The 25,467-nt window shown below is 49.6% G+C and overlaps 1 protein-coding gene across 1 annotated transcript in view; it reads left to right on the top strand.

Moving 5' to 3' along the window:
* The window catches only part of TCF7L1 (transcription factor 7 like 1), a 96,229-nt gene that overhangs the window by 54,700 nt on the left and 16,062 nt on the right, over window positions 1–25,467 (top strand). Inside the window, exon 4 of the mRNA XM_065400051.1 lies at window positions 22,935–23,018. Within this exon, the coding sequence (XP_065256123.1) occupies window positions 22,935–23,018 (84 nt within the window). The remainder of the gene's footprint in view (window positions 1–22,934; window positions 23,019–25,467) is intronic.

Raw genomic sequence — 25,467 nt, 5'->3', positions numbered from 1 at the left:
GTGGATTTACTACCGCATTGGTAGGGGGGTTTCCGTTGCTGTAGCGAATGTCTACACTACAGTGCTACAGCAGCGTAGCTGTAGCACTAGTAGTGTAACATAGCCTGTGTGTAGACCAGACCTTGCTCTACTCAATAGGATTAGGCTTCTGAGTGAAATTTTACTCTTTATCTACACTAGGTGCTATGTGGTATTTAACAAAATGTTAATTAAAATGTGCAAGTTGCTATGGTTTCTAGCACACCTCATTTTCCCAGTGTAGACATACTCTTTGTGACTCTAAAGCACCCAGATTCCAGAATTCATATACTGCAAATATAAGGAATAGAACAGCCAGGGCCTTTGGTTAGAGACTTGGGACTTTACCCTTCCCAACTGGCAACAACAGGGTTCATTTTAGAAATTCTCAAAGTGGGACTAACTCCTATAAATGGGAAATAAGATAGGGCTAAATGCCTCAAGGTTCTGTATCAGGTCTGGATTTGGTTAGTATTTTTACTCATCATCTGGAAAGGAGGGGTGAGCAGTGAGGTGGAAACATTTACAGATGTCACAAAGTTAAGTGTTCAGATTAGTCAAATCCAGAGAGGACTGTGAGGAATTTCACCTGGCTTGGTTAGGTCCCTCTGAATGGGCAGTATAATGGCAGGTGAAATTTAGTGCTGACAAATGCAAGACCAGGAAGTGCTGTCATTGCTATCAGATAAATGTTCTTTGTTTTCGCTGACTTCTCTGTTTCTTCTGTCCCCACTTTCCCATGCCACTCACCTTTCCTTCTTCCCCCTTTTCCTATCACTCTAGGCACAGCCAGCCTTAAACACGAACAACCTAAGTACAGCTGCATTAAAAAGTAGTCTTGGAGGGAGTGTCTGTCTTTCTAATCTATCTCCATAGTCTCTAGGAGCCATCACAGACACTGTATGAGGTTCACTGGCTCTGTCCCAAATGATAAAATCTCTCCGCCATCCCTCAATTTATCCGATACCCTACGTGGGTTCAGTGGTGCCTGTCTTTCTGGAGGATGGTGCCGGGCATTTAGCAGCTCGCTTGGAGAGGCCTGTGAAAAGAGATGGGGCTTCTGCTGTGTTCTAATAGTAGTCAAGGTTCAGACACATCCTGCTGGCTGGCGTTAAGGAATTCCACTGCCCAGAGCCCTCTATCAAGAAAGTTTTCAGTTCTCGTGTCCCTGTTGATTGTAGTTGCTGTGGCATGGCCAGGAGTAAGCAGTCAGTGAGAGAGCTTGATCTCATTCTATTAAGAGCTTTGAGAATTATCTGCAGCACCTCAAACTCTGTCTGAAAGCAGCCAAAGAGTCAGTGCAGAGCACCATTGCTCTAGGAGTTGAACCAGTTGCGATATTCATAGCTGGTCCCTGGTAGACCATGTTGCAGAAGTCTAGTCTAGAAGTGACTAAGGTTGAAGCATTTTGGTCAGATCTGTGTCAGAGAGCAGGGGAAGCAGGCATTTGTCAAGCAGGCATTTTTAGCTACTTGAGCAATTTTGGTGTCAAGCAGGAACAGGGACAAAGCCAGTAGCAAAAGCTCAGAGGCTCCTGAGCAGCCCTGTGCATTTGTGGGATGGCTCTTGGGATGCACTTTCTTACCGGCACTCAGGGTTTGTTCTTAGCTACTAGTTGTTTTTCTTTGATTTAGTTCTGGTGGTTCAGACCACACAGCCAGGGAGACCACATGAGTAACCAGCATGGTGAGCGTTGCCAGGAACATGAGATGCACTAACAGTCAATCCACAGCCATGTCTGTCAGCTCATAGCCAAAGCATCCTGCATCTGAACAAACCATATCAGCTAACCCACACACCACAGAAATCTCCACCGACGACCAAAGGAATTATATGGACAAAAGTATGCAATGAAAAACCCAAAGGAACACCAAAAATCCCCAACATAGAAAACCAGACTGAGATGTCCCTAAACAAACAGTTCAGCCAAACCACACGTGACATTAACCTCGCATCTAAAGGTCAATACAATCCCTAACCATGTGCCCAATGAGAGAAAACTGCAGCTCAGAAAAAGTGGAAGAGTAGACTTATCAAAAACAGAGGGAAAGTAAGGGAGCTCTCCCAACCTGAACTATGGCACCTCGCTCCACAGGAACCTGGAGGGGCATACGATGCTGAGGAACTACAAACCAGGGCTTCCCCAGAAGAAAAAGTCATAGGTTTTAAGGCCAAAGGGGACTTACCAGATCACTTTGTCTGATCTCCTGTCTAGCACAGGCCACCAACACTACCCAGCCCCCACACACTAAACCCAAGTATTACAACCCTCAGGAGACTAAACTGTTGTGTGTCACAGGCAGAGAATAGGAGGCAAAGGAGAAACTGATACAAGCGGCAGTCTCAGGAGGCACCAGCTCCTCTGGCAAACCTGGAAAGTGGCAGGGACGATCTCTGTCTGAGTTTGTGCGGTGCTTAGCTCCCTGAGCTCCTGATCTGATGGGTCTGTGGGATGCTACTGGGCTAACCAGTAATAACAGCTGAAAGCTGCCAGGTGGACGGATCGCGGGTCTCGACCGTGGGCCCCCAGCACTGCTCAGACTGCGGCTGCCGTGGGCAGCTCACTGGAATCAGCGGAGGAGAGGGCTAGCAGAGCCCTAGGTCTCTAAGGGCTCCACCTATGAAGCTCCTGATTGCGGGAGATGTCTGGCCCTACCGACTGGCACAGGAATTTGTCCGAGCAGCTAGGTGAATCCCTGGCTGGCTGTCATTAGGACCTTACCTACTTGTCTGACTCCTGAGCCCTGCATTCCTGCATCCCGTGCCTCTTCCTACCCTCCCTGTTCCAGATCCTCCTCTGCTCCTGCTCCTCCACCCTACTCCTGTCTCTGATTCCAGCTTCGACTCTTGACTCCTGATTCTGACTCCGGCTCATCCTCTGGCTCTGGCTTCCAACCCTTGGCTTGACTCCTGACTCCGTCTCCAGCTCTGATCCCTCGGCTCTGGTCCCCGGCGCTTGATGCTACCCACTAGGCCTGACTGTCCACAACCTTGTCCTCAAACCAGTCCAGAAAGCGGAAATCTCGGCAGAACATTTTGCAGTCTTATATGCAGGAACCAACCCCTAAATCTTACAGCACAGTTTGAACAAGACAAATACAGTTGGAGGGCACCATTAAGGACCATCCAGCAGCTTAAACTGAAGAAATCAAGTGGCCCAGACAGTACATCAGAGGAAATTAACATTCAACAAAGAACACATCCATGAAACCCTCTTAAAACTACAGATACAGGCTGGTTACATGGTTACCTAGAATATGTAATTGTTAGTGGGAAATTGTCATCCAGTGGGGATGTTTTTAGTCAGAACACGCATAGATGGCTTTTTGACCCAACACTACTCAGCTGGTTAAAATCCCTGACTATGGAGGAAATCCATGGGTCATTGGACCTTATGTTGTCTCTCTGGCCCCCTTTGTTGATATGTGTCGGATTCAGCCCCTTCCTTAATGACTCTTCATTCCACCCAAACAGAGAGGTGACACCCACTCTGCCCTGAGAGCAAACTTAACCCCCCCCCCCCATACGAAATGAACTGTAGAGGGAAAATCGAGGCACACATCGGCTTCATAAAAAATACTACAAAAATCCCACTTTGTCACACTAGAGGCATCACTATATCTTTCCCCTCATTACGGCTTTGTGTGTATGATACAAACCTTGATACTGTCCTTTCTCCAGTACCTCAATGACAATACAGACAAGAAAGCTATTTTGCATCCAGGTTTTATGCCGAGCTAAAAGAAAACAAAATTCTGTCTCCCAGAGTGGAAAAGAGGGCTGGGGAAGTTTATCTCACATCAGTCTTGATGATGCTTTGTCGGGAGAGATGGATAGGAGTTGGAATAAAAAGTGCCTCTATGCCAGGCGGAGATCCTCGCAATTCATATCATTAGCAGTAATAATTTTCCTCCTTATACACGTTGAAAATAAACAGCAGTTCTGGGTGTTTACAGGGATCTTGGTGTGCAATGGGTGTCAAAAGAGGGACTTAGATGGAAAAGCCCTTCCCCCACCTTCCAGCCCCAGTCACTTTGTAACAGCCCAATGGAATTTTACCAGAGTTTCCTAAGAAACCTCCTTTTGTGTTGACATATCCGTCCCCAGCTGTAATTCTCTGCCTCCCCCTCCCCTACTTATATGCCTGGTCCCCAGTATGAAAATCTGACACGGTAATTTAATCTTTAGTCTAAAGTTCCTTGGATTTTGAATCCTCACTACCTCCTGCCTGTACTTCTGTTATGGCCCCTTAAAAGTTTTCCTGCCTCCAGCGAGAATTAGCTCAGCCTCTCCAGCACCTCTGTGCCATCTAGGGCAAAGATCTCTTGGTAACTCAATCTGCCCATACTGTTCTGCAATGGAAAGACAAGGAAGGAGCAGGCAAGTGAGTGGGAGGGCGTATGGTTGGAAGGCTGCCTTTATTGAACAAAAGCAGGGTGTGCAATGGAATTGGCCCGTGATTTGAAGCGACTCTTGGAGGGAAGGTCCATGGGCTCAGGGCTAGTAGTGCAGGATGGATGCTATTGATGAAGGGCTTGCTTGTTTTGCTAGAATTTGACAGGTGACAACCCCTGCCCCTGAAGGAAAGTGGGCAGAAGAAGTGGCTTGCATGGTATAAAGCAGTGCTTGCTGGTGGTCTGTGGAGAGTTGGCTGGTCACATGACACTGACTTGTTTCCAACTGCTAATAGATTAAAAGGTGTTAAAAATACATGAAATGCTTCTCAGTGTTAAGTATCACTAGGCAATTGCCCTGGGGAGGTTATCCAATGGCAAATGAGAGTAAGACATCCACAAGGCGATCTCTCTGTTGAAAAGTTGTTCCCGCTGTGGAAGAGCCAGAGAGGTTCCTAGTTTTAGGGCACTGGCTAAAGTCTGTCTAGCATCTTGTGTTGGGATAAAGACTTCACACTGTTCCTGTGTGCGGAAGGGGCAGGAAATCCGGCCGATAAAGTTCCTAATTGGGCATTAACAAATCCTGTAGCGTGTCCATCCACCCCAAGTTTGCAGTGAGCTCTTCCTCCCTCCAAGAGCCTGGCTTGCCAGTGGCAGAGTGATTATTACAGCGCAGGGCGGGTTGAGGCCTGTTCTCTGCATCCTATTGTTCAAGAGCAGGATTGCAGGGCCACAGGATGGTTGTTTGAATTGGTGAGTGTTAATCCTCAGCCAGAGGGAAGCTGTCTGGCGAATGGCAGGTTAATGCGCAGACAGCAGGGTGCATTGTGCTGTGTGTGCGGTGCAACAGCATGTGGGCAGAGAAATGGTTAAAATCCTATTCAGCGCCCTCCCCTTGGGGAGGGGAGCGTTGGGGGTGGTAACGAGCAACCAGGGCCTGTTCTAATCTCTCTGGAATGTAACTAGTTTGAAACTTTTATAGCTTCAATATGCCATTAACTCATTTTTGCACATGGCTGTACAGTGAGTGTCTGTCTGAGAGGCACTGTCTCTTGCTCGGGGGGGAGTTCAGTTTTCCACATTGCCACTGAACCATTAGCTAGATCCCCCTCTTTGTATATTTTGAGAAGGTCCCCCTCCCCCCACGACCTCCCCCCCACCGGCCCTAAATTGTTTGAAATGAGAAGCAGCCTTTATACGTCCTTCCTAGAGGCACCGTCCCCCATTCCCCAGCAGCTTCTCCACTTACCAAATAGATTAGAAAGCCCCCTTTGTGATCGGAGTGTTCTGGGGGAAAGGAAGGGAGGGGGAAGCTCAGTAAATAAACCAGCTGGAAAATGACGAACCGAGGAGAGCTTTCTGCACGTCTTCTCTGGGCACGTGGGTTCGCGGCCGTTTCGGCTGTAGCCACTGCCAGCGGAAAGCTGACTCACCAGTGGGATGTGTGACTGCTGCCACAGGGAGATGGGTGTTGTGCGTCTCCCTTTAAAATGACTCTGCAATAAAGGAGAGTGAACTCAGATCACCACTCAATGTTTTGAAACAGATTGGATGTGTACAGCAGCCAGATCCAGGGACTTCCCCACTCTAGCCCGGCTTCTTTGATCTCCGGGTTTGGAGAGAACATCAAAGCAGCAGTTTAGGAAACTACTTCTACTCTAGTGTGAGTATAGAGTGTACTGCAGGTCACTGCTCTGAGAGCTGGTGCAGGGTCACGGGGCCAGCTGCATACCAAACATACTCCTCGTACAGATGACGACTCTGGCTCCCTGCCTCCTCCACAATTGGCCTTTTTAGGAGCTTTGCAGGGTGAGATCTGGTTACAGATTCCCAGCCCTGATTCTACATAAAGGACAAGGATTCACCACTTAACCCAGGCTGCCTCTCCCTGGAGGGCCCAAATGTGCAGCTGTATTGTCCTTCCCCATAGGGCTTCACAATGGGGAAAAGGAATCCCTCACCGACGAGCCCCTTATAGACAGCAGCTCTCGGGGGCCCCGCTCTCTCCCCCGTAATCCACTGGTGGCAAAGCCTCCCTCTCTATACATTGTAAAATTGTGCCTGGGTGGGACTGTGTGCAGCACTGCCAAGGGCATGGGGTAACGGAGGCTTTATGCCTCCCTCATGTCTTCACGCCTCCCTCATGTCTTCACAATTCTGGGCGAGCACCGGTGTCTGTGCCAGTTTGAGGTGCTGCCCCCGGATAACCGTGCAAAGGTTCCCTCGTCCAAAAGAGGTGGTCGCATTCTCCACTTTTGCTCAAGCTAGAAAAAGGTTTCCTTGCTCCCTCCGCCTGCATGATGGTCTGACAGCCGCTGCAGATCCACAGATCCTAGACTGCAAGTGCTAGGAGCAAAGGCTGGGCACGTACCCTTAACGAAAGGCTGTCTCTTCCAACCTACCAGCCTTGCTTCTGTCTTACCCAGAGGGAGCGTCAGCGAGTTTGGCTCACCCTCGGATCCCTGCCCCAGTCCCTGCCAGACACTGGGTTCATCAGCAATGAGTGGGTTAGGGTGACCAGATGTCCCAATTTTGGGGTCTTTTTCTTATATAGGCTCCTATTACCTCCCACCCCCGTCCCGATTTTTCACACTTGCTGCCTGGTTGCCCTAGAGTGGGTCAAGTGAGAGAGAGATACAGGGCTGGATTTTCAAAAGTGCTGAGTTCTCAATGGGGCATGGGGTGGCATTCACTGTTGTTCTCAAGGGTCTGGGATGGGGGGTGTTTGCCATAGAAAATCTGGCTCATTACAGCTGTGTGTGGCCAGCACACGGAATGCACTGCTGCTGTACTTTCTCACTTAGGGCCATATCTGTATTGGGCAATCTGCCCCAGCGTAACTGAAATCGATCCAGTTACACTAGTTGCATGGTTGCACTTAAACTGGTTTAAATCATGCTTAAACTGATTTAGTTTCATGTGGTAAGTTACCTGTGCTGCAACAAACCCTCTGAAATGTGACCTAGTGGCCTCAGCCAAACCTACCGGACCTCTTCAGTTGAACACCCAGTGAATGGATTTCTCACTATAAAAACTGGATGGAACTTAGACAAGTAAGCGAAGCAGCATGTCCAGCTGCTTTCATGGCAAAATGACCATTTCGCAGCGGGAGATGTGAGGGCCGCTTGCTGGTGTGACTGGCAGGACAGATGAACGCACAGCTGGCATATGCTTGGCAAAGTCTTCGGGTCAGGTTCATCCCTGCATTGGACAGGAGGAGGCAATTTGGACTTCCCCAGTTCAGAGGCTGTGTGGGCAGGTGCTGCCCCTAGTGCAGGCCTTGTCAGTCTTTAGGCCTGCCCTAAGTCGTGCTCCTGTCCTAGTCAGGCTTTGCAGGAGTGCATAATCAGCAGGGTGCAGATCTGCCTCGTCGCTGGCACATCTCCTGCTTCTGGGCACAGAGCTGGAAGAACAGATTCTCTACCTGGGGGTAGAGTTTTCCTGTATGAGGGGTGTTCCCGGAGAATACAGGATATTCAGAGCAGGAGTGCCTGTGGACCAGGGACCTGAATTCATGTCGATTTGAGAAGGGGTGTGTGGGTGTGTGTGTGAGAGAGAGAGAGAGAGAGAGAGAGAGACACACACACACACACAGACTACGGTTGTACATTCGTGTCACTGCTGGAATTCAGGGCAGGAGAGCATTTGCGACTGGGGCTGTGTGTTTGTGTCACTGCAGGGATGCTAGGTGGGAGTGTGGGTGACTGGGGTTGTGTGTTTGTCACTGGGGATTTTGGAGCGGGGAACACGTGGGTGACAGGTTGCGTGTTTGTGTCACCGTGGGGATGTGGCGTAGGAGTGCATGTGTAACGGGGGAGGTGCTGTCTTGTTGCTGCCTTGCACGTTGCATACTCTGGGGTGCAGGGTGTTGTGAGAACGTTTTATGTTGCACGCTTTGGTCGTGGGGGGCTGATTGTGCCACACAGGCTCTTGGGCCAGCAGAGCCAGAGTGCTGAGAGTGCCAAACAGGTCCGGGGGCAGGGGAGGAGGAGCATTGACCTCCCTGCATGTAGTGAGCTGGGAGCACTGAAGTCGCACAGTTTCTGGGGATGAGGTTGGTGAGGGGCAGGGTGTTGATGCGGACGCATTGGTTCTGGCAGCTGGAGTGGCATTCCCATCCCTGGGGAGGTCCCCTGACTTGGGGACCAAATGGCATATCCTCGCTGTTGTCCAGACACCTTTCTGCCCGATGGACTGTTCCCCTTGGCTGTCACCTTGCAAGGGGCTTGGTGCCTTTCCCACTCCCGTTTGCCCTGGAGTTGTTAGTTTTGGCTGGGTTCTGCTCGGAGCTCTGCAGCACATACAGCCCCTCCGTGCAGTGTGTGCCGTGGAGAGCACCGCACTTTCTGCTCATGGTTCCTTCTGGACTGTTTGTGTGTTTTATAGGAATGAGATAAGCGCTCTTCCTGTTCCATGCTGAACATACACAAACCCTGTTTCCTTTCTCCTAAGCTGCTGAATACATGGGACGCTTTCCAACTCTTTCTCCTCCTCCCAGAGAAGAAAAAAATCCGGAACCTCCCAGATTCCAGAGCTTTCCTCTTGGCAGAGCGCTCTCTGCACATTTTAAAATGTTTGCTCTCTGCACCCAGGGAGGAATGTGAATGCAGCCTGTGGGTTTGCAAACAGCTTCTTCCAGGGGGAACACGAAGCGCTGAGGTAGTGCCACTGCTTCTCTGCTTCATCAGGGCCGATACAGAGCTCCCCTTTGTCCTGCTGCAGCTTGCAAAGAGCCCACATGCACCTCTCCAAATAGGTTGTTGTCAGACAACAGGAGAGTCCAGCCTGCCTGCAGACCTCTAGCTTCCTCCCATGCAATTATTTTTAGCTGCCTGGAAAATACAGTCTGGGATTGGGCCTCTCTTCTCTTCCGTGTCTGAGTGGCTCCTCTTCTTTTAAGGTGCAAGGGTAGAGCAAACCAGTTCTTCTTGGAGTGTTTGCTCATGTCCATTCCATATTATTTGTGTGCTTGCCACATGCACCGGTGCCGGAAGATTGTCCCTCAGCAGTATCTGCAGGGGACCGGCTGTGGTGCCCCCTGGAGTGGCACCCGCAGGGCATGGTATAAGGGGTGCCGCTGGCTCCCCCCCACCTACAGTTCCTTCTTGCCACCAGTGACGGTGCTGGAACTTCTGCCGCTTCGGCTAGCCTTGTTTCGTTCTCTGTTCTTGCAAACTTTGAAAACCTGTAATATAGTTGTATATAGTTAGTAGTTTCTTAGTTACCCTTGGTAGTAGTTCTCAAATGCTTGGTTAGTCCCGAGCGGGACTCAGCTGGGGGATGGAGCATGCCCCGGTCCCCAGGCTTTAAGCCCTGCGATTGCTGCAAACGGCCTATGCCCGTCAGCGATCCACATACCAGCTGCCTACGGTGCTGAGGCGAGGGACAGTGCCGTATCTGCAAGTCCTTTAAACCTAGGACGAAGAAGGAGCACGATATCCGTCTAAGAGCGCTCCTAATGGAATTGTCCCTCACTCCGGCACCGGAGCAGGGGTCTGACTCCGCACCGAGCACTGCGGCCTCCATGCGCAATGCTCCAGCGGCGCCGTCCGTGAGCTGGCACCGGTCCCCCGCCACAGCTCCAGTCAAGAAGCCAAAAAAGACTGTGAAGGGAAGATCTCCTACCGTAAGGGACAGGAGAGGGCTGGGGGCGAGCCACAACCCGTGCCGGGCAGCTCAACGCCCCCCTTGGGAAGTCAGGCCCCAGCTCAAGTCGAGCAGTGCAGCCCATCCCACACTTTGCCTGCGATTCCGGATAGCGGCGCAGGCCCCAGCCAGCTTCAGGTGCCATCGATACCTGAAGCCCTACAAGCAGCTCAGGAGATTCTAATGCTCCCGGTGCCACCCACACTGGCTCCAGCAGTACCCCGGTCTTGGGGAAAACCTACGCTGGGGCCTATGTGTGTTCCCCGCCTCAGCGGCACCGTTCCCCATCGAGAGGGACCATCCTGCTATCGCTCGCCCGCCCGAAGCCATCACACCTCAGGACTAGAGAGGCAGGCTCAGTGGAGCCCTCTTTGGTCACCGCACAGGGGTCCCCAATTGAGGGACTCGAGGCGTACCTCGCCGGTAGATTGGCACAGAACCTCTGAGACATGCGCCACCCGGCAAGAACTTCTGGGCCAGCCCCGACTGTTTCCTGTGATCCTGGGACCGATCACAGGACCAATCGAGGATCAGAGATCGCAGATCGCTGTGCCACCATCGCCCGTCTACTAGCAGTAGGTCGCCCTACTCAGGAAGATCCTCCCGGCAACTGGCCCGTATTAGCTCCCGGTACCAGTCAAGTAGTGTGAGGCGTGGATCGCCGGGTCTCTGACGCAGATCCACCGAATGATGTCATTCCCTGAGATCCCAACCAAGACGCCCGTCTCGCTTGGATAGGTCGGCTTTGGGATGCAGTAACCGGCACCGGTCGGACAAGAGCCACCACTCCACCAATCCTGGTCGCCCAGTACCGACCGCTCTGTTTATGCCTCCGGCACGGAGTGAGGCTCCCTGACTGCGGAACAAGCCCCAGTACCTGCGGTGCCACCTATATCATCAGCACTGAAACCTGTCCCATGGCCCCAGGCGCAGTAGCCAGCGCCATGGTACCCATGGAACCCTTGGGGGTTCACTCAACGCTCCCAGGCTGCCTGGTCGGCGTTGGGAGCCTCAGAGAGGCCAGTGGCCTCAGTATCCCATCCCCCTCCAGTGCTCGAGACTTCGGAGGGTAAGACCCCACAGGTTCAGGATGCTGGACCACCAATGGAAGTAGAGGTCCCTGCGGACCAGCTCAGCAGGGACTTCTCTTCTTGCCACGAGTGGTCGCTCCATCCAGAGGTAGGCTGCATGCTCTTCCAAAGGTGGGGAACTCCCCAAGTGGACCTGTTCGCTACCAAACAGAGCAGGAAATGCCACCGGTTTTGCTCTCGGCAAGGTCTGAGCAAGCACTCCCTCTCCGATGCCTTCCTCCTGTCGTGATCAGGATGCCTGATGTCCGTGTTCCCTCCGATTACACTCATCAGCAGGGTCCTGGCAAAGATCAAGAGCAACCAGGCGCAGATTATCGTGATTGCCCCAGCGTGACCTTGCCAACATTGGTTCAGCACGCTCATGAGCTTGTCAGTGGCCCCTCCCTGGCCCCTGCCCAACCGCCCGGACCTGCTGTCACAGGACCATGGTCGGCTCCTACCCCCCAACCTAGAGTCCCTCCACCTCTCGGCGTGGCTGCTATGTGGCTGAACCCGGAGGAACGGACCTGTTTGGAAGGAGTCCAACAGGTCCTCCTGGGGAGTAGGAAGCCCTCAACCAGACTGACTTACCTGGCTAAGTGGACGAGGTTTTCCTGCTGGGCATCCGAGCGTGGCATCTCTTTCTCACGTTCTTCCATACAGGCTGTCCTGGACTACCTGCTCCATTTGAGGAACCAGGGCCTGGCACACTCATTAGAGTGCATCTCGCGGCCATCTCCGCTTTTCACCCACCGATCCAAGGACAGACGGTGTTTTCCCATGACATGACAGTCAGATTCTTGAGGGGGCTCAAGAGACTCTTCCCACAGGTACGGACTCCTGTCCTGCAGTGGGATCTTAACTTGGTTCTCTCTAGGCTTACAGGCCCGCCCTTTGAGCCACTGCTCCTTTTCCCACCTCCTCATGCTTCTAGTATGTGAGAAAAAGAAACATTGAATAATTGTCTCTTTCTCTGAGCACCATCCATCCTACATGCTCAAGGAGGCCAGAGTTCATGTGGAGAAACATTGAACAATTGCCTCCTCACACTTCTAGTACCCCAATGTTTCCTACGTGCTCAAGGAGGCCAGGGTTCCTGTGGAAAAAGTAGGTTGTAATTTTTGTGATATAATTCAAGACCGTATCATAAGTTATTCTCACAAGGGGGCAGAAGTAAGGTCGCACAGCTATCCTCAACTCTGGTGTTTCCTAACTTCTGAGTACTTGACTTTGCAACCTTAGCAGAGTTCTTCCAACATAGCTTTTTGCAGGGAATAATGTGCCTCCGAATCCCAAAAAGCATGTGTTAGGGTATAAGGAGTACCGTAAAATTTTTTTTACTGAAAATATCAAAATGCCATTTATATTATTAATCAATGGTATGCCCCCAGCTGGAATACCGTGTTCAGGTGTGGTCACCTTAGCTCAGGAAAAAGAGAGAGCAGAATTAGAGGGGGCTTTAGAGAAGGGCAGGGAACATTATTAGCTCTGTTCTGTTCAGGCTCCGGTACTGCCCTTTTCACCCTAGTAGTACCCGAGCACCTTCCAGTGGTGCATTGTCATGTGTGGCTTGTTCTCCCTCCCGTGCCCTGCATGGTGCAGTACCAGAGCACAGCCCATTGGATTGAGTGACTGGGGGAGCTGAGCTGGAGCTGTGCTGAACACAGGGACAATGGCAGGTTTAGCTGAAGAGGGGAGGTGTTGTTATACTCCCCATTCCAATTGCCATCTTGCTGGGGGCAGAGTTAAGGGGGTATGGCTGTGTTGGGTATGAAGTGTCCCCTTAACTCTGCTTTCTCTGGGCTGGCAGTGCTTGAGTTCTGGGAATTAAACTCTTCCAGCGTGGAAGGACACAGGGCAGTGCTGAGCATTCACGCTATTCCCTCTGGTAACTGTGTTTCTGATGTGTGTTTCCCTTGTTTTTTTGAGGAAGTGGGGGCAGTGAGGGGGCATGGCTGATGCAGCTGTGGGAGGAAGGTGGACTGTGGGGAAGCTTCCTAGGCTGCCCTCCGAAGGGGAGCTCCAGACTGCCTAAGCCACCATCCGGATCCAGTGTGAAGGGAAGGGGCTCAGGGCTCCCCTTCTGCCTGGAGCAACAGAACTGGGAGTAAGGGGAGACCCCATTTGACGAGGAGAGCGTGCAGAACTGGGAATTGTCCTCGTCCTGCTGGGGGATGACGCTTTCACCAAAGCCGTCATCGGCCCGTGTTGTCTCAGCAGGCCCTGATGGCTTCCTCTAGGTTGTGTGTAACTTGGGGGAGAGCGTAGAGACTTGTGGGATTCCACAGATGAGAGCGATGGAGGAGGAGGAAGAAGAGGAAGAGTTAGACTGAACCCAAAGGGTCCTTATAGGAGATTGGAAGGGACCTGAGCCATTTCAGGGCATGTCTGTTCCCTCTTGGAGGCAGGACACAAGTATTTGGTGTGGTTTAGCTGAAGAGGGCTTACACGGTGTTGATATTGTTGCCTTTTAATATTTGTCTCTACACCCTGGGGCAAAAGGTGCAATTTTTATCATTCCAAAAATAAATGGGGAGGATTTTTCACAAGTAGCCTGTTTGTACCAAGTTGGCCCCTTTTACCTCTTTGACACCTCTCTATTTTTTAAGAGGGGTAGGGAAACGGGGGTGAGTTACCTGGGGGTATGTCGGTGACGGGGGCTCACCTTTCCTGTGTGCAGTGCTGCACATACAGTGGGTTCGATGGGATGACAAAGGACAGCACTTTATTCTCGGTTCTAGTCTGATTGGACCTGTTGGAGAGATGCATGCAGCTCATTTGAGGAGGCAAAGCTGATCTTTCTGATCCGGCTCCTGCTGTGGGTTTGCAGTTGCTAGCTTGAGCTTTTTAGGAGATTCATTATGTCATGGCAATTTGTGTGTGGAACCTGCTCATGGTACAATACATCTGCACTTCGTGCAGCGCTGCCTGTCAAAGGAAGAAGCTGGAGGGTTAATCTTCCATTTAGCTTATTGGTTGTCCTGTCTCTGAGCATGGCATGCTGGGATTTCCTCCCAGCTGTTTTACATCATGAAGATTTGTATGTTTGGGAAATTCCAGTGCACAGCTGCAACTCATCCACTCCACATTCCCAAATCCCGGTATTTCACAGGACATGCTCCATCCAACTGCTTGGGGTGAAACGAACTTCTCCTTCCACTGAAAAATACAATACAATGTACCTTTGTTTTGTCTCCAAGCTATATCCAAGTATGCAAGACCAGCATAACAGTATGTGGCATAGAGAACAGAAACCAGTGGTGCTGAGACATTGCGGAAATAGGCAGCTCTGTAATAAAGGTTGCCATGAGATTTGCACTTAAGGATTTTAATTTATGCTTTTGCTGTTTCACTTTTCAGTTGTTGAGCATAGGTTCCAAAGTTAAGACCCTCCCTTTTCAAGGGCCAATCCAAAAATGTCCAGGCCCCTTTTAGCCATTTCCCCTGGGTATTTTGGTGTTTTGTGTGTTCTCTAGCCCAAGAAGCACAGTCCCTGTAAACTCTAAGCTTCTCACACACATGTTGTTCAGAACAGCTCAGGGACAAGACAAGGGTGTTGGGTTTTTTTTGTTTTTTGTTTGTTTGTTTGGGTTTTTTTTTTTTAAATGTTCAGGTTTAACAAGAAAAAAAGAGGTGATTTCCCTTTACTCATTGTAAGCCATTGATTCTCTGCAAGGAAGAGTAAATGTATTTATGTAGCTGCCTCTGTATCTTACTGGTGAGTGTATGTTACAGGCCCGCCTCTGTGCCTGAACTACAGAGGATATAATTCTCTTCCAGCCCCGGTTAGGGAAAATTGGCTTCTTTGTTCAAGCTGTAGCAGCTTCTGCCCTAAGCTCAGGAGGTTCCCAGTTCAGTCCCTAGTGTGTTGGCCAAAATGGTAGTTGTCACACATCTGTTCACCGCCGCAACCCCAAACCCCTGCCCTGCTCAGCACAGAGACCCTGGGGAGCCAGGAGGGGAGGTGGTCTCTGGCAAGGAATGAGAGTGAGATGGGGCTCTCGTCGAGTGGAGCAGTAAGGGAGGGGGGTGTTGAGGGGGAAAGCTGGAGAAGTGGGACTTGTTGCTAGTTCTCGGGTGCCACAGGCAGTGATGGGGAGCCAATGGGGTGAGGGCCATACTGTGGGGGGGAGACATGGGTATGTGGGGAGCAGGGGTCAGTGGGGTTTGGGGTGGTGTGAGGAGGTTGCATGGGGATGTGCAGGATGACCAGAGCGGGGACGTGGGTTGTGTGTGTGTGTGGATGGGGGAGCAGTGACGTTTCCTTGATTCCAAGGCCTGAAGGGACCCTTGTGATTGTCTAGTCTGGTGTCCTGCATAACACAGGCCATAGGATTTCCTTTCATTCCTGCTTCAAGGCCAATAGCTGTGGTTGAACTAGACCAGGGACACTCAGACTGAGGCTTCCGATCCACAATTGGCTCTTTAATGTGTCTCCTGCGGTTCTTTGCAGCACATGATATTAAAACAGGATTTCATTATTAACCAGTCGGGATGCTTTTCTTATTTTATTAACCAATTGTAGTTGATAAAATGATAATACTTGGTCAGTCATTTTGCTGTGAGAATTATATATAAAAACAAACCAAATATTTCCCTTGTCAGACTGCTTAAATATGAATCAATAATACTATAGTAAACGAAACAATGAATTCACACTACTGTGGCTCTTTTGGGTAATGCTGACCGCTAATTTGGCTCTGAAACCACTGAGGTCTGAGTATCACTGAACTAGAGCATATATTTTAGAAAAATCCAATTTTGAAAATTGAGAGTGGTGGAGAATCCAGCACAACCCTGGTTAAGATGTTCCAGTGGTTAATTACTATCAGCCTTTGTCCACTAGATTGAAGAGACCTTGATTATCACATTTCTGTTCCCCAGGTAGATAGATACATGCAGACTGTGATCAAGTCCCTCCTAACCTTGTCTTTGGTAAGCTAAATAGATTGAGCTCCTTGAGTCTCTCACGGTAAGGCAGGTTTTTTGGTCTTTTAGTCATTCTCGTGGCTCTTCTTTGAACCCTCTGCAATTTATCAAAATCCTTCTTGACTTGTGGACTCCAGAATTGGATACAATATTGTGGTAGCCATCGCCCAAGTGCCAAATAGAGAGGTAAAATAACCTACTGTTTATACCTCCAAGGATCGCGATAGCCTGTTTAGCCACAGCCTTGCACTGGAAGCTCATGTGCAGCTAATTATCCACCATGACCCATGAGTCTCTGAGTCACTGCTTCCTAGCTTAGAGTCCCCCATCCTGTAAATATGGCCTGCACACTTTGTTCCTAGATGTATACGTTTACATTTGGCTGTATTTAAGAGCATATTGTTTGTTTGTGCCCAGGTTAGCAAGTGATCCAGATGACTCTGCACCAGTGAGCTGTCCTGTTCATTATTTACCACTCCCCCAATCTTTATCTGCAAACTTTGTCAGTCATGATTTTGTTTTCTTCCAGATCATTGATAAAAAAGTTAAATAGCATAGAGCTAAGAACCGATCCTCAGGGGACCCCACTAGAAAAACTGCTTGCTTGAGTCCCCTTTTACAGTTACCGTTTGAGACCTATCAATTAGCTAATTTTAACCCATTTAATGTGTGCCATGATGATTTTGTATCTTTATAGTTTCTTAATCAAAATATTGTGCAATACCATGTCAAATGCCTTACAAAAGTCTATTACATCAATACTATTCCTTTTATCAACAAAACATGTAATCTCATTAAAAAAATCAAGTTAGTTGATAAAATCTGTTTTCGATAAACCGATGTTGATTGGCATTAGTTATATTACCCTTCTTTCATTCTTTATTAATCAAGTCCCATATCAGCTGCTCCATTATTTTATCTAGGATCAATGTTAGGCTGACAGGCTTATAATTACCCAGGTCATCATCGCATTTACCCTTTGAAAATATTGGCCCAATAGTAGCTCTCTTTCTGTCTTCTGGACCTTCCCCAGTGTTCCAAGACTTATTAAAAGTCCAGAACACTCCTTGGGAAGCTCTTTTAAACTCTTGGATGCAAGTTACCTGAATCTACCAATTTTAAAATGTGTAACTTTAGTAGCTACTGTTAACATCCTCCTTAGCTACTGTTGGAATGGAAAATATATCATCATATGATATAAATACATGGTTTGTTTTTTCCCCAAATACAAAACAGAAATTTTATTGAACACTTCTTTGCTTTTTTTACATTATTATTCACAATTCTACCATTTCCATCTTTAGGGTTCTTTTTGCTTATGATATATTTTTTAAAACTCCTTATTGTCCTTAACTCTGCTAACCATACAGTTCTCTTTGTGTCTTTTTTCTTCCATTATCAATTTTCTACAGTTCCTAGTTTCCAATTTACTTTCCTTGCTATGAACTTCCCCTTTTGTCACACACTGTTGTCTTTTTTATTTGTTACACGTTGTTTTTTTTATTTTATTTTATATTACTGCTTTCACTTCCCTTCTAAGTCAGGCAATTAAAAAAACAACAACAAAAACATCGTCACGTTCTTGATTGTGGGATTATGGCTTTGGGGACATTTAGAAAAATGTTCTTGAGCAGTTCCCAATTATCACCGACATTTTTCTCTTTACATTTTTTTTCTCCCATCTGATTTGGCTCATAATTGTTTTCAGCTTGTGAAATTGGCCCTTCCAAAGCACCGGGTGCGTGCATGCTGACTCGCTCCATCGCAGGAGCCTGGGGGGAAGAGTGAGAGACCAGAGTCCCAGCACCCAGGCAGCTGAGCCGTCCCGAGGGCATCACAAGCTCCCCAAGACAGTGCTGTTGTGTGTGCAGGAATGCTGTTTGAGTGCAGAGGCACTGGGCCCCTGCCAGCCAGCCCCAGCCCCACCTCAGCACACACAATCCCATGCTAAGGACCCCATGTTTCTGCCATCACCCTCACAGCAGGTAGCAGCAGAAGCAGAGAGAAAGGATGGTGGCAGGGGATTATTGGGGCTTGGGGGAGATCAGTTTTGTGGGTGCATCATGGTGGAGGAGTGGGGTGTAAGAACATCAGCACAGAGAACTATGGTGGCTCATCAGAGCACAACTCCTCTGTGTTTTTCTTCTCCCAGGCCCCCCAGCACTTCTTCCCTATTGCACCACGTTCAAGTCGAAATCCCCCACTTGTGTTCCCCAGACCACACCCAACATAGAGTGCTGTATTCTGCTCTCCCCTCCAGTTTAGCCGGATGTTTTGTCAACGCAATGCTGCTCCCCACACATCCTTACCACTCACCACGCTGGCTACTCCCCCTCCGTCTTCACCTGTGAAACGCTGTTCTGGAGCAATGTATGGATGAGTGTTTTGTAGAGGAGGAAGGGGGGTCTGGCAGGTTGGCAGGGATGAGTGTGCTAAGGAATGGAGCAATGGAGGGGACATTCAGGAGCGGTGCAGCTCTGTGGGGGGCGGGGCAAGAAGGTGGCATGTGGAACGTGGCGTAGCTAGGAGTGGAAATTTGGGTGGGCCCCGACTTTCGGATGGACGGGCAATGACAGACTGCACTATCTCAGCTTCTCTGCCGATGCCCTTTTCCTAGCCCTGGTGCCCCCAGACACAGGGCTTCACCTGCCGAACTGGGCACGCGCATGGGGCAGCTCAGAACATGGCCAGGCAGAGCTGCCGGAGTGTAGCTTTCTGAAGGGCGGGCGCAGAGCTCCGTCCTGGATTTCAGGGGCCCGAGGGACGCTGCAGGCTGCTGTGGCAGCATTGCACCCCGCTCAGATTTGGGTGGGCCTGGATGCAAGTGGGTGGGCCACAGCCACACCCCTGGCTCTGTCCCCATGCGTAGCCATCCCTGTTGATATACTGTTGTGCTTATTGTAAAAACTGGGAAATTCAGCCCAGAAAATGTTGTTAGTTCGCAGTTAAGGCTGTTTAGAGGCACATCCTAGTCCCAGGCTTGGTGAAAACCAACGAAAAGTCACCAACTATCGACACAATTCACCATACACGGTACACTGCCACCCCAGCGTACCGGTCTGGCCATGTCGCATCCCCCAGGAACCACACAGGCCTTCTCCCCGATACTCACCCCAGGCGTGCTGTCTTACCCCCACAGCAGACATCCCTAAAATCACTACTGATCAATTCGTGACTGAAGGAATTTCCCAGGCATGAGCAAACCAAGCCCTTCTTCCTGCTCGCTCTCCAGCCACTACGACACGTGCTTACAAATTCCCAGCAATAACCTCTCCTCACTCACCCTGCCCCACCAACAGGCCACAGCCCGACGCCAGCCCCCGTGTATAGACCAGAGCAAAGCAATAGACAGCGCACATCTGTCTTGTTACAACGTGGGTGGAGCTAGGGTTGTGAGTAGGAGGGAGGAGATGTATGGGTGTCAAGGAAGATGAAGGGGGGCAAGGGATAGCTCAGTGGTTTGAGCATTGGCCTGATAAACCCAGGGTTGTGAGTTCAATTCTTGAGGGGGCCATTTAGGGATCTGGGGCAAAAATCTGTTTGGGGATCGGTCCTGCTTTGAGCAGGGGGTTGGACTAGATGACCTCCTGAGGTCCCTTCCAACCCTGATATTCTATGATTCTATGAAAGCAGGGTGTTGTGTGTAGGAGTGAATGCCTTGGAACGTACTCCATGTGTTGGCAGCTCAAGTGCACGTCCCACCAAACTGTTGGTGGAGGGTTGTGTAGTGGTCATGTTAAAGATCAAACTGGGGCTACAGCGCTCGGAATCTACCTGTCTAAAATATTTATCTGGTCGGGTCTCCATAGTATCGGAGCACCTCACAGCCTTTAATGGATCTAGCCTCACAACTCCCCCAAGAGGTAGGGAAATGCTGTTCCCATTGGGCTGGTGGGGAACTGAAGCACAGAGAGATTAAGTGACTTGCCCAGGGTCACCCAGGGAGTCTGTGGCGGAGTAAAGACTTGTACCCGAGTCTCCCAACTCCTAGGATAGTCATTAACCATTGGGCCATCCTCCTCCTTGGAAATGAAGTGGCATCTGCACCGAAAGGAGGAGACCTTGGCTGAGCACTTGGATTTATGATCTATTCTTCCCTAATCTCTTCCCCTGCCGTCCCTGGGACAAGCTGTATTCTATCAGCTAAACCAAACAAGTGGGGAATGCCAGAGCCCATTCCAGAGTGTGAGCCCGCTGGTTCAGATGGCCTTGTGAGAGATCAGCCTAGCCCTTCTTGCTAGAGGCAGATTGATCACAGGGTTGTTTGTGCAGGGAGCCTGCTTCCTAGGCTCATGGAGGTTTACTTGGTCAGGCATGTCAGGTGAGAGCCTGCTTTGCAGGGAGAGCCGGAGCCATGTGACAGGTGAGAAAACCACGGGCACCTAAGACCAGCTGAAGTGAGTGAGGACCTTTCAGGCTGTGCTTGGAGGACCGGCCCATGGTCGAGGCAGGCCATGGCACGCTGCCTTCTCTTGGAGGCCACAAACCCAGAGAGAGCGAGGGAGGGCATCAGCCGGGAGAACATGCAGGGCAGTGTTTCTCCAATCCGCGCGGGGCATGGCGGCACTGACCCTGCTGTTGGTAATGCTGGCCCAGCAGATGCTCCGCCAGACACACAGTCAGTGGTTTGCTCCTGTACGCTCAGGCCACAAGCGCCTGTCATGCTGCAGTCTTCGCTGCTTGGCAGAACACCCGCCCAGAACAGCTGGATGCCTGCCACAGCAGAGTGGCAGCTGCCATCAGTCCCCAGAGCCCTGGGGGGGAGAGGGTCAAGCAGCAGCATCACAAACAGCAATTATTATTAGGACTTGGAAGTGATCCCGGAAATAGTTTTGGCTCTCAAGTCCTCTCGCTGGGGGCTGCTATGAGAGCTAGGTGACAACTCACAGCCAGAATAGTGACTACTCCAGGGAACACTGGTGAACAGCCCATGTCCATTCATAAAAACTCTGTGTTGCTAACTCTCGTCTACTACTTTGTGTTTGTACAGCACCTAGCACAATAGGGCCGCACTCTGGGTTGGCCCTTGGACACAGCCATAATAAGCATGTTGCAGTTCTTATGATGACTGGTGTTTTTCTTAAAGCCTCAACTTCTGGAGTCACGTGAATACATAAGAATTTCCATTTTGAGGTTGTTGGGAGGTTTTTTTGTTTTTGTTTTTTTTTCCTAAGAGAAATAAGTTTCTGGCTCTCCTGGTTGGTGAGAAAAGCTTGAAAATGTGACCCCAGTGCACCTTAATATTCAAAAAAACAAAACAAAAAAGGCAAATAAATAGAGCCTAAAATGCATTATCTTAAAATGTCATGGTTTTTAAGGCAATCTCATGCGGGGGGGGGGGCTGCTGCTGACTCATGATTTTATAACATTTGGGATTGGCTGTGCTGGAGGTGGTGTGGTCTAGTGGACAGAGCACTGGGCTAGGACTCAGTAGACTGGGGTTCTATTCCCTGTTTTTTTAAATTAGGGTTTTAATACTTAAATTTAGGCGAGGGATTGGAAGAGATTTGGTGTCTATTATAACAGGAGTTAAAGTAGTTTTTTACATGGTTTAAGCAAGATTTGTTTTATTCTTTTAGTGGTAAAAATTGTGTGTGTGTATTAACTGAGCGTTTTGGGGGGTTTTGGGGTTTTTTTTTAGTAGCATGGGGGAATCTCTCTCGTTTGTGAGATTTAAGGTCTTTGTGGGTCAGAGCGGGATAAAAATGCAAGAAACAATGCGGGAGCGGGTGGGAATGGGATTAAAAAAAATAGTCCTGCAGAGGATTCTACTTGACTCCTCGAGACACAATGCCGGTGTCTTTGAGGAGTCAGCGCAGCAAGATCCCACGGGAACACAATCTCCCTGACCATTCGCTCAGCCCTGTCTCAGCTCAGCCCTGCCGGAGGATGCCTGAGCCTTCACGTAGTACTGCCTCCTGCAGGGTGCTGTGCGCCTGCTGAGCAGAGGGTCCCCTCCACTGCACTTCCGTGGTCGCCAGCCAGATTTTCAGGGAGCGGGGTTGTGTGCAGATTTTACAGGCTGCCCTTAAATGCATCAGTCTTTAATGGAGATGGAGTAGTTGGGAGGATTGTGAAACAATTTCCCAGACGTGGGAATTGGTGTCTGTGTTGTATACAGCTCCACTGTGCGTGGAGACCTGTGACTCCAGTATGGTACATGAGAACATAACTGGTAGGGTGATTCACACTTGACCTGTAGATCCTGTCGGCCCCAGAGTGACAAGCGCTTAGCTAATCACAGCCTATTACTTAAGAGCAGGAGGTTGTGGAATGATCCTCTAGGGGGAACTAGAGGGGAACTTGTTGCTGGTAGATTGTGCTAAGGGAGCAAGCTGTGTAATTAACGAAGGGGAGGTGGTGTGGGTGCAGCTTAGGGTTCCCATGACCAAGTGCATGCCGCTCCGCGCTGGGACCATGCAGATGGCTCACGAGCAGAGAGATGATCCCTTTCCAGACCTTCCACAGGGTGGCTGAGTCATTGATTGGGAGGACTTGGCCTGTTTGGTGGGGGCGAGGAGGGTTTGGGTGAGAGAAGTGTATCACCCTAGTGCAAAATGCTGATGCCTCCCAGCTGTTCCTAGCTGAGCTGGCTAAGAGATGCTCACAAACTCACAATTCCTCAAGGCCTGCTGTGGTTAAAGCTGGCTGTTGTGGGACTATAGTTTGGCATTACTATATTATTGTAACCCTCCACTGACCTTGGAAGTGATTGACCAGAGCCGGGGCACAGGCCCTGCGGTATCAGAATTGTTTTAAATACCAAACTTCTGACATGCCCAACAAATCCCTCTTGTGAAAGCAGCTGGGCTTAGGGGAGTCCCCTTTCCTCACAGAGTTGTTGTTGTTTCATCCTTTTAATCTGGGTTTCTTCCAGTACCTGCAGATGAAGTGGCCGCTTCTTGACGTTCCGGCTGGTGCTACGCTGAAAGACAGCAGATCTCCATCGCCCGCACACTTAGTAAGTGCTTCTCTGCTTGATTGTACACTAACCTTCCTGAACAGCTTTGGCTAGAGGATTCCCTGCATGCACAGCTTGCTTTTTCTTCCTGTAGCTGCACCTGGTCCACCTGACCAGGCACAAATCACAGGCAGAATCTCCACCCAACGCTCTCCCCCAGTTTGGTCTCTCTCGTTATATCCCCCAGACCATATACACCTTCTGGAAACCACATCATAAAGAGCAAAGTTTTACGTGAGGGTAATTAACCAGTGTAACAATAACCTAGGGATGTGGAATCTCTTTCTATAAGATGTGCTCTCGTTCAGCCAGGAGTTCTTGGGCTGGATGCCAGGATCACTGGGTGACATTCTTTGACCTGTGATGTACGGGAGGTCAGATCAGATGACTGTAAAGGTCCCTTCTGGTCTTAGAATCTGTGAATATGTCAAACAGGAAGTGAAAATGTTCGCATCAATTGTGAGTGACAAGAGAAAAGGAGAGACAAGGCAAGTGAGGTAATCTCTCTTATCTCTTCTGCTCTGTGAAGCTCGAAAGCTTGTCTCTTTCACCAGCAGAAGTTGGTACAATAAAAGATATGGCCTCACCCACCTTATCTCTCTTATATCCTGGGACCAAACTGGCTATGAGACTGCAGACAACAGAAGAGGAGAAAGAAGAGATTTCTGTGGGTGCCTATACCTGGTGCAGTATCAGGTGATAAGCCTGGGTCACAAATAAAGGCAGATGAAGGGTTGCAATGACACATTAAGGATGACATTATTCAATCTGTGGACCTAAAATTAGGCTCCTAAATAAGAGGCCTGGTTTTCAGAGCCCGCGAGAGCACAATTCCCACTGTCTTTAATGGAGGCTGTATGTGCTCCAAGCCCTTGAGAATCAGGCCAGTTTTATGCTGGTGCTGAAGTAGTGCGTGAGTTCAAGGCGTCTTAACTTCAGGCATCCGAGTTATGAGCATTTTGGCCTAAGGTCTCGGGTCCCTCAGTGGTCCCTAGACCCAGGGGGATAGTGTGCGGATGGATTCCCATGTGCTCATGTTTGGGGTGGAGTGGCATAAACTGCATTCCCAGACAGTCTTTTCTGCGGCGTCTCCCAGCACTTAGCAAGGCTCCCGTTCTGTGTGTCTGTCCCTCCATGTTGGTAGCTGCCAAGCCCAGGCCAAATACTAATCACTGTTAGTGGCTGCAAAGGAATTTTTTGTAATTATTCTTGATTATGCTGCAGGAAGAGGCCTGGGAGGGTTTGGTACACTCGGCATTGTACCGGATTTCGTCTCTCCCAGTTTTGCTGGAGAATTTTGTTGTGAGGCATCAGATCTTTCTTGTGAACTCTCACCTGTTCGTTGAAAGCCAGGGGTTCTGAAATTAACAAAGATGTTTTTTCCTCCTAAATTGTTCATTAAGCATTGGAACAAAGAGGTTAACAAAAACAAAGTTTTAAAGGAGTTTTAATGGGCCTACCTAAAATGCAACTGCAGGGTTGAGGCCATGATCCCTTGGACTAAGGGTTGGATTCTCCAAAGGCAAATGAGATGGGTATTTCCTAATGCCTCTCAATTGGTCGGCTTCCAGTTTCCTTTCTTCTGCGAGGTCGCAATTTCACTAATTCTCCAGTGGCCATTGAGTCTTCCAGGGCAGACAAGACTTGTATTTCTAATGTAAAAAGCAAGCAGGAAAAAAAGGAATGTTCATCGTAAAAGAGTTAAAAAGGACCCAAGCCCTGGTTAATTTTTTCCTTTGCGGGTGACCTTTTAAGGAGTGTTCAAAATAATTTTCTTAGGGAGGGAGCTGAGAGGGAATATAGAAATACCCATCTCCATTGTTTCAATCCTGCAGCTGGACAGACTCACCTGGTGCCTGAGGCTGTTTGGTTCTCTCTGTGCTGTGAGAGTTCATGATTCAAAACCTGTCACTGGAAACCTCAGTGCACACGAGGGATTAGATACTCTGGTATTTCAGTCAGCTTCCCCCCATCCCAAGCAGTGTTTGCTCTGGTCCTTTTCTCATCCCCATCCCCTGCCAGCCCTTATTTATTCCATCCTCTATCGCTAAGGTTGCAAAACTGCTGTCGTTATAACCCCCGGTTCCCACTCGCTGTGAGCTTTGCAAAGTGTTTGCCTCTGGGCCTGACGTTTTCCAGGGTTGGCTGCTGCCCAAAGTGAATTTTTCATTCTTGTACGTTTGAGTAAAATCCCTCGAGGCGTGTTGAGTTCTAGGAGATTGACTAACGTCACACTTCTCTGCAGGCTACAGGGGAAGGGTTACGCCTGAAACCTGAGAACTTGGCCTGGACGTAGATCTCCTGTGAGATAGAGCAGGATGAGGCTGAAAAGAATTGCTTTAGATTGAACAGAGATGCCCCCTTGAAAACTACATACGGCGCATGTGCAGTAGAGGACGGGCTGGTACGCATGTGCCAGCTCGTGGAGTGTTTGCAAGCTTTGTGGATG

The sequence above is a fragment of the Emys orbicularis genome, chromosome 2, assembly GCF_028017835.1.
Source record: "Emys orbicularis isolate rEmyOrb1 chromosome 2, rEmyOrb1.hap1, whole genome shotgun sequence".
Lineage (NCBI taxonomy): Eukaryota > Metazoa > Chordata > Testudines > Emydidae > Emys > Emys orbicularis.
Note: the sequence above shows the minus strand (reverse complement) of the source record. Positions and strands in the feature narration are given on the sequence as shown.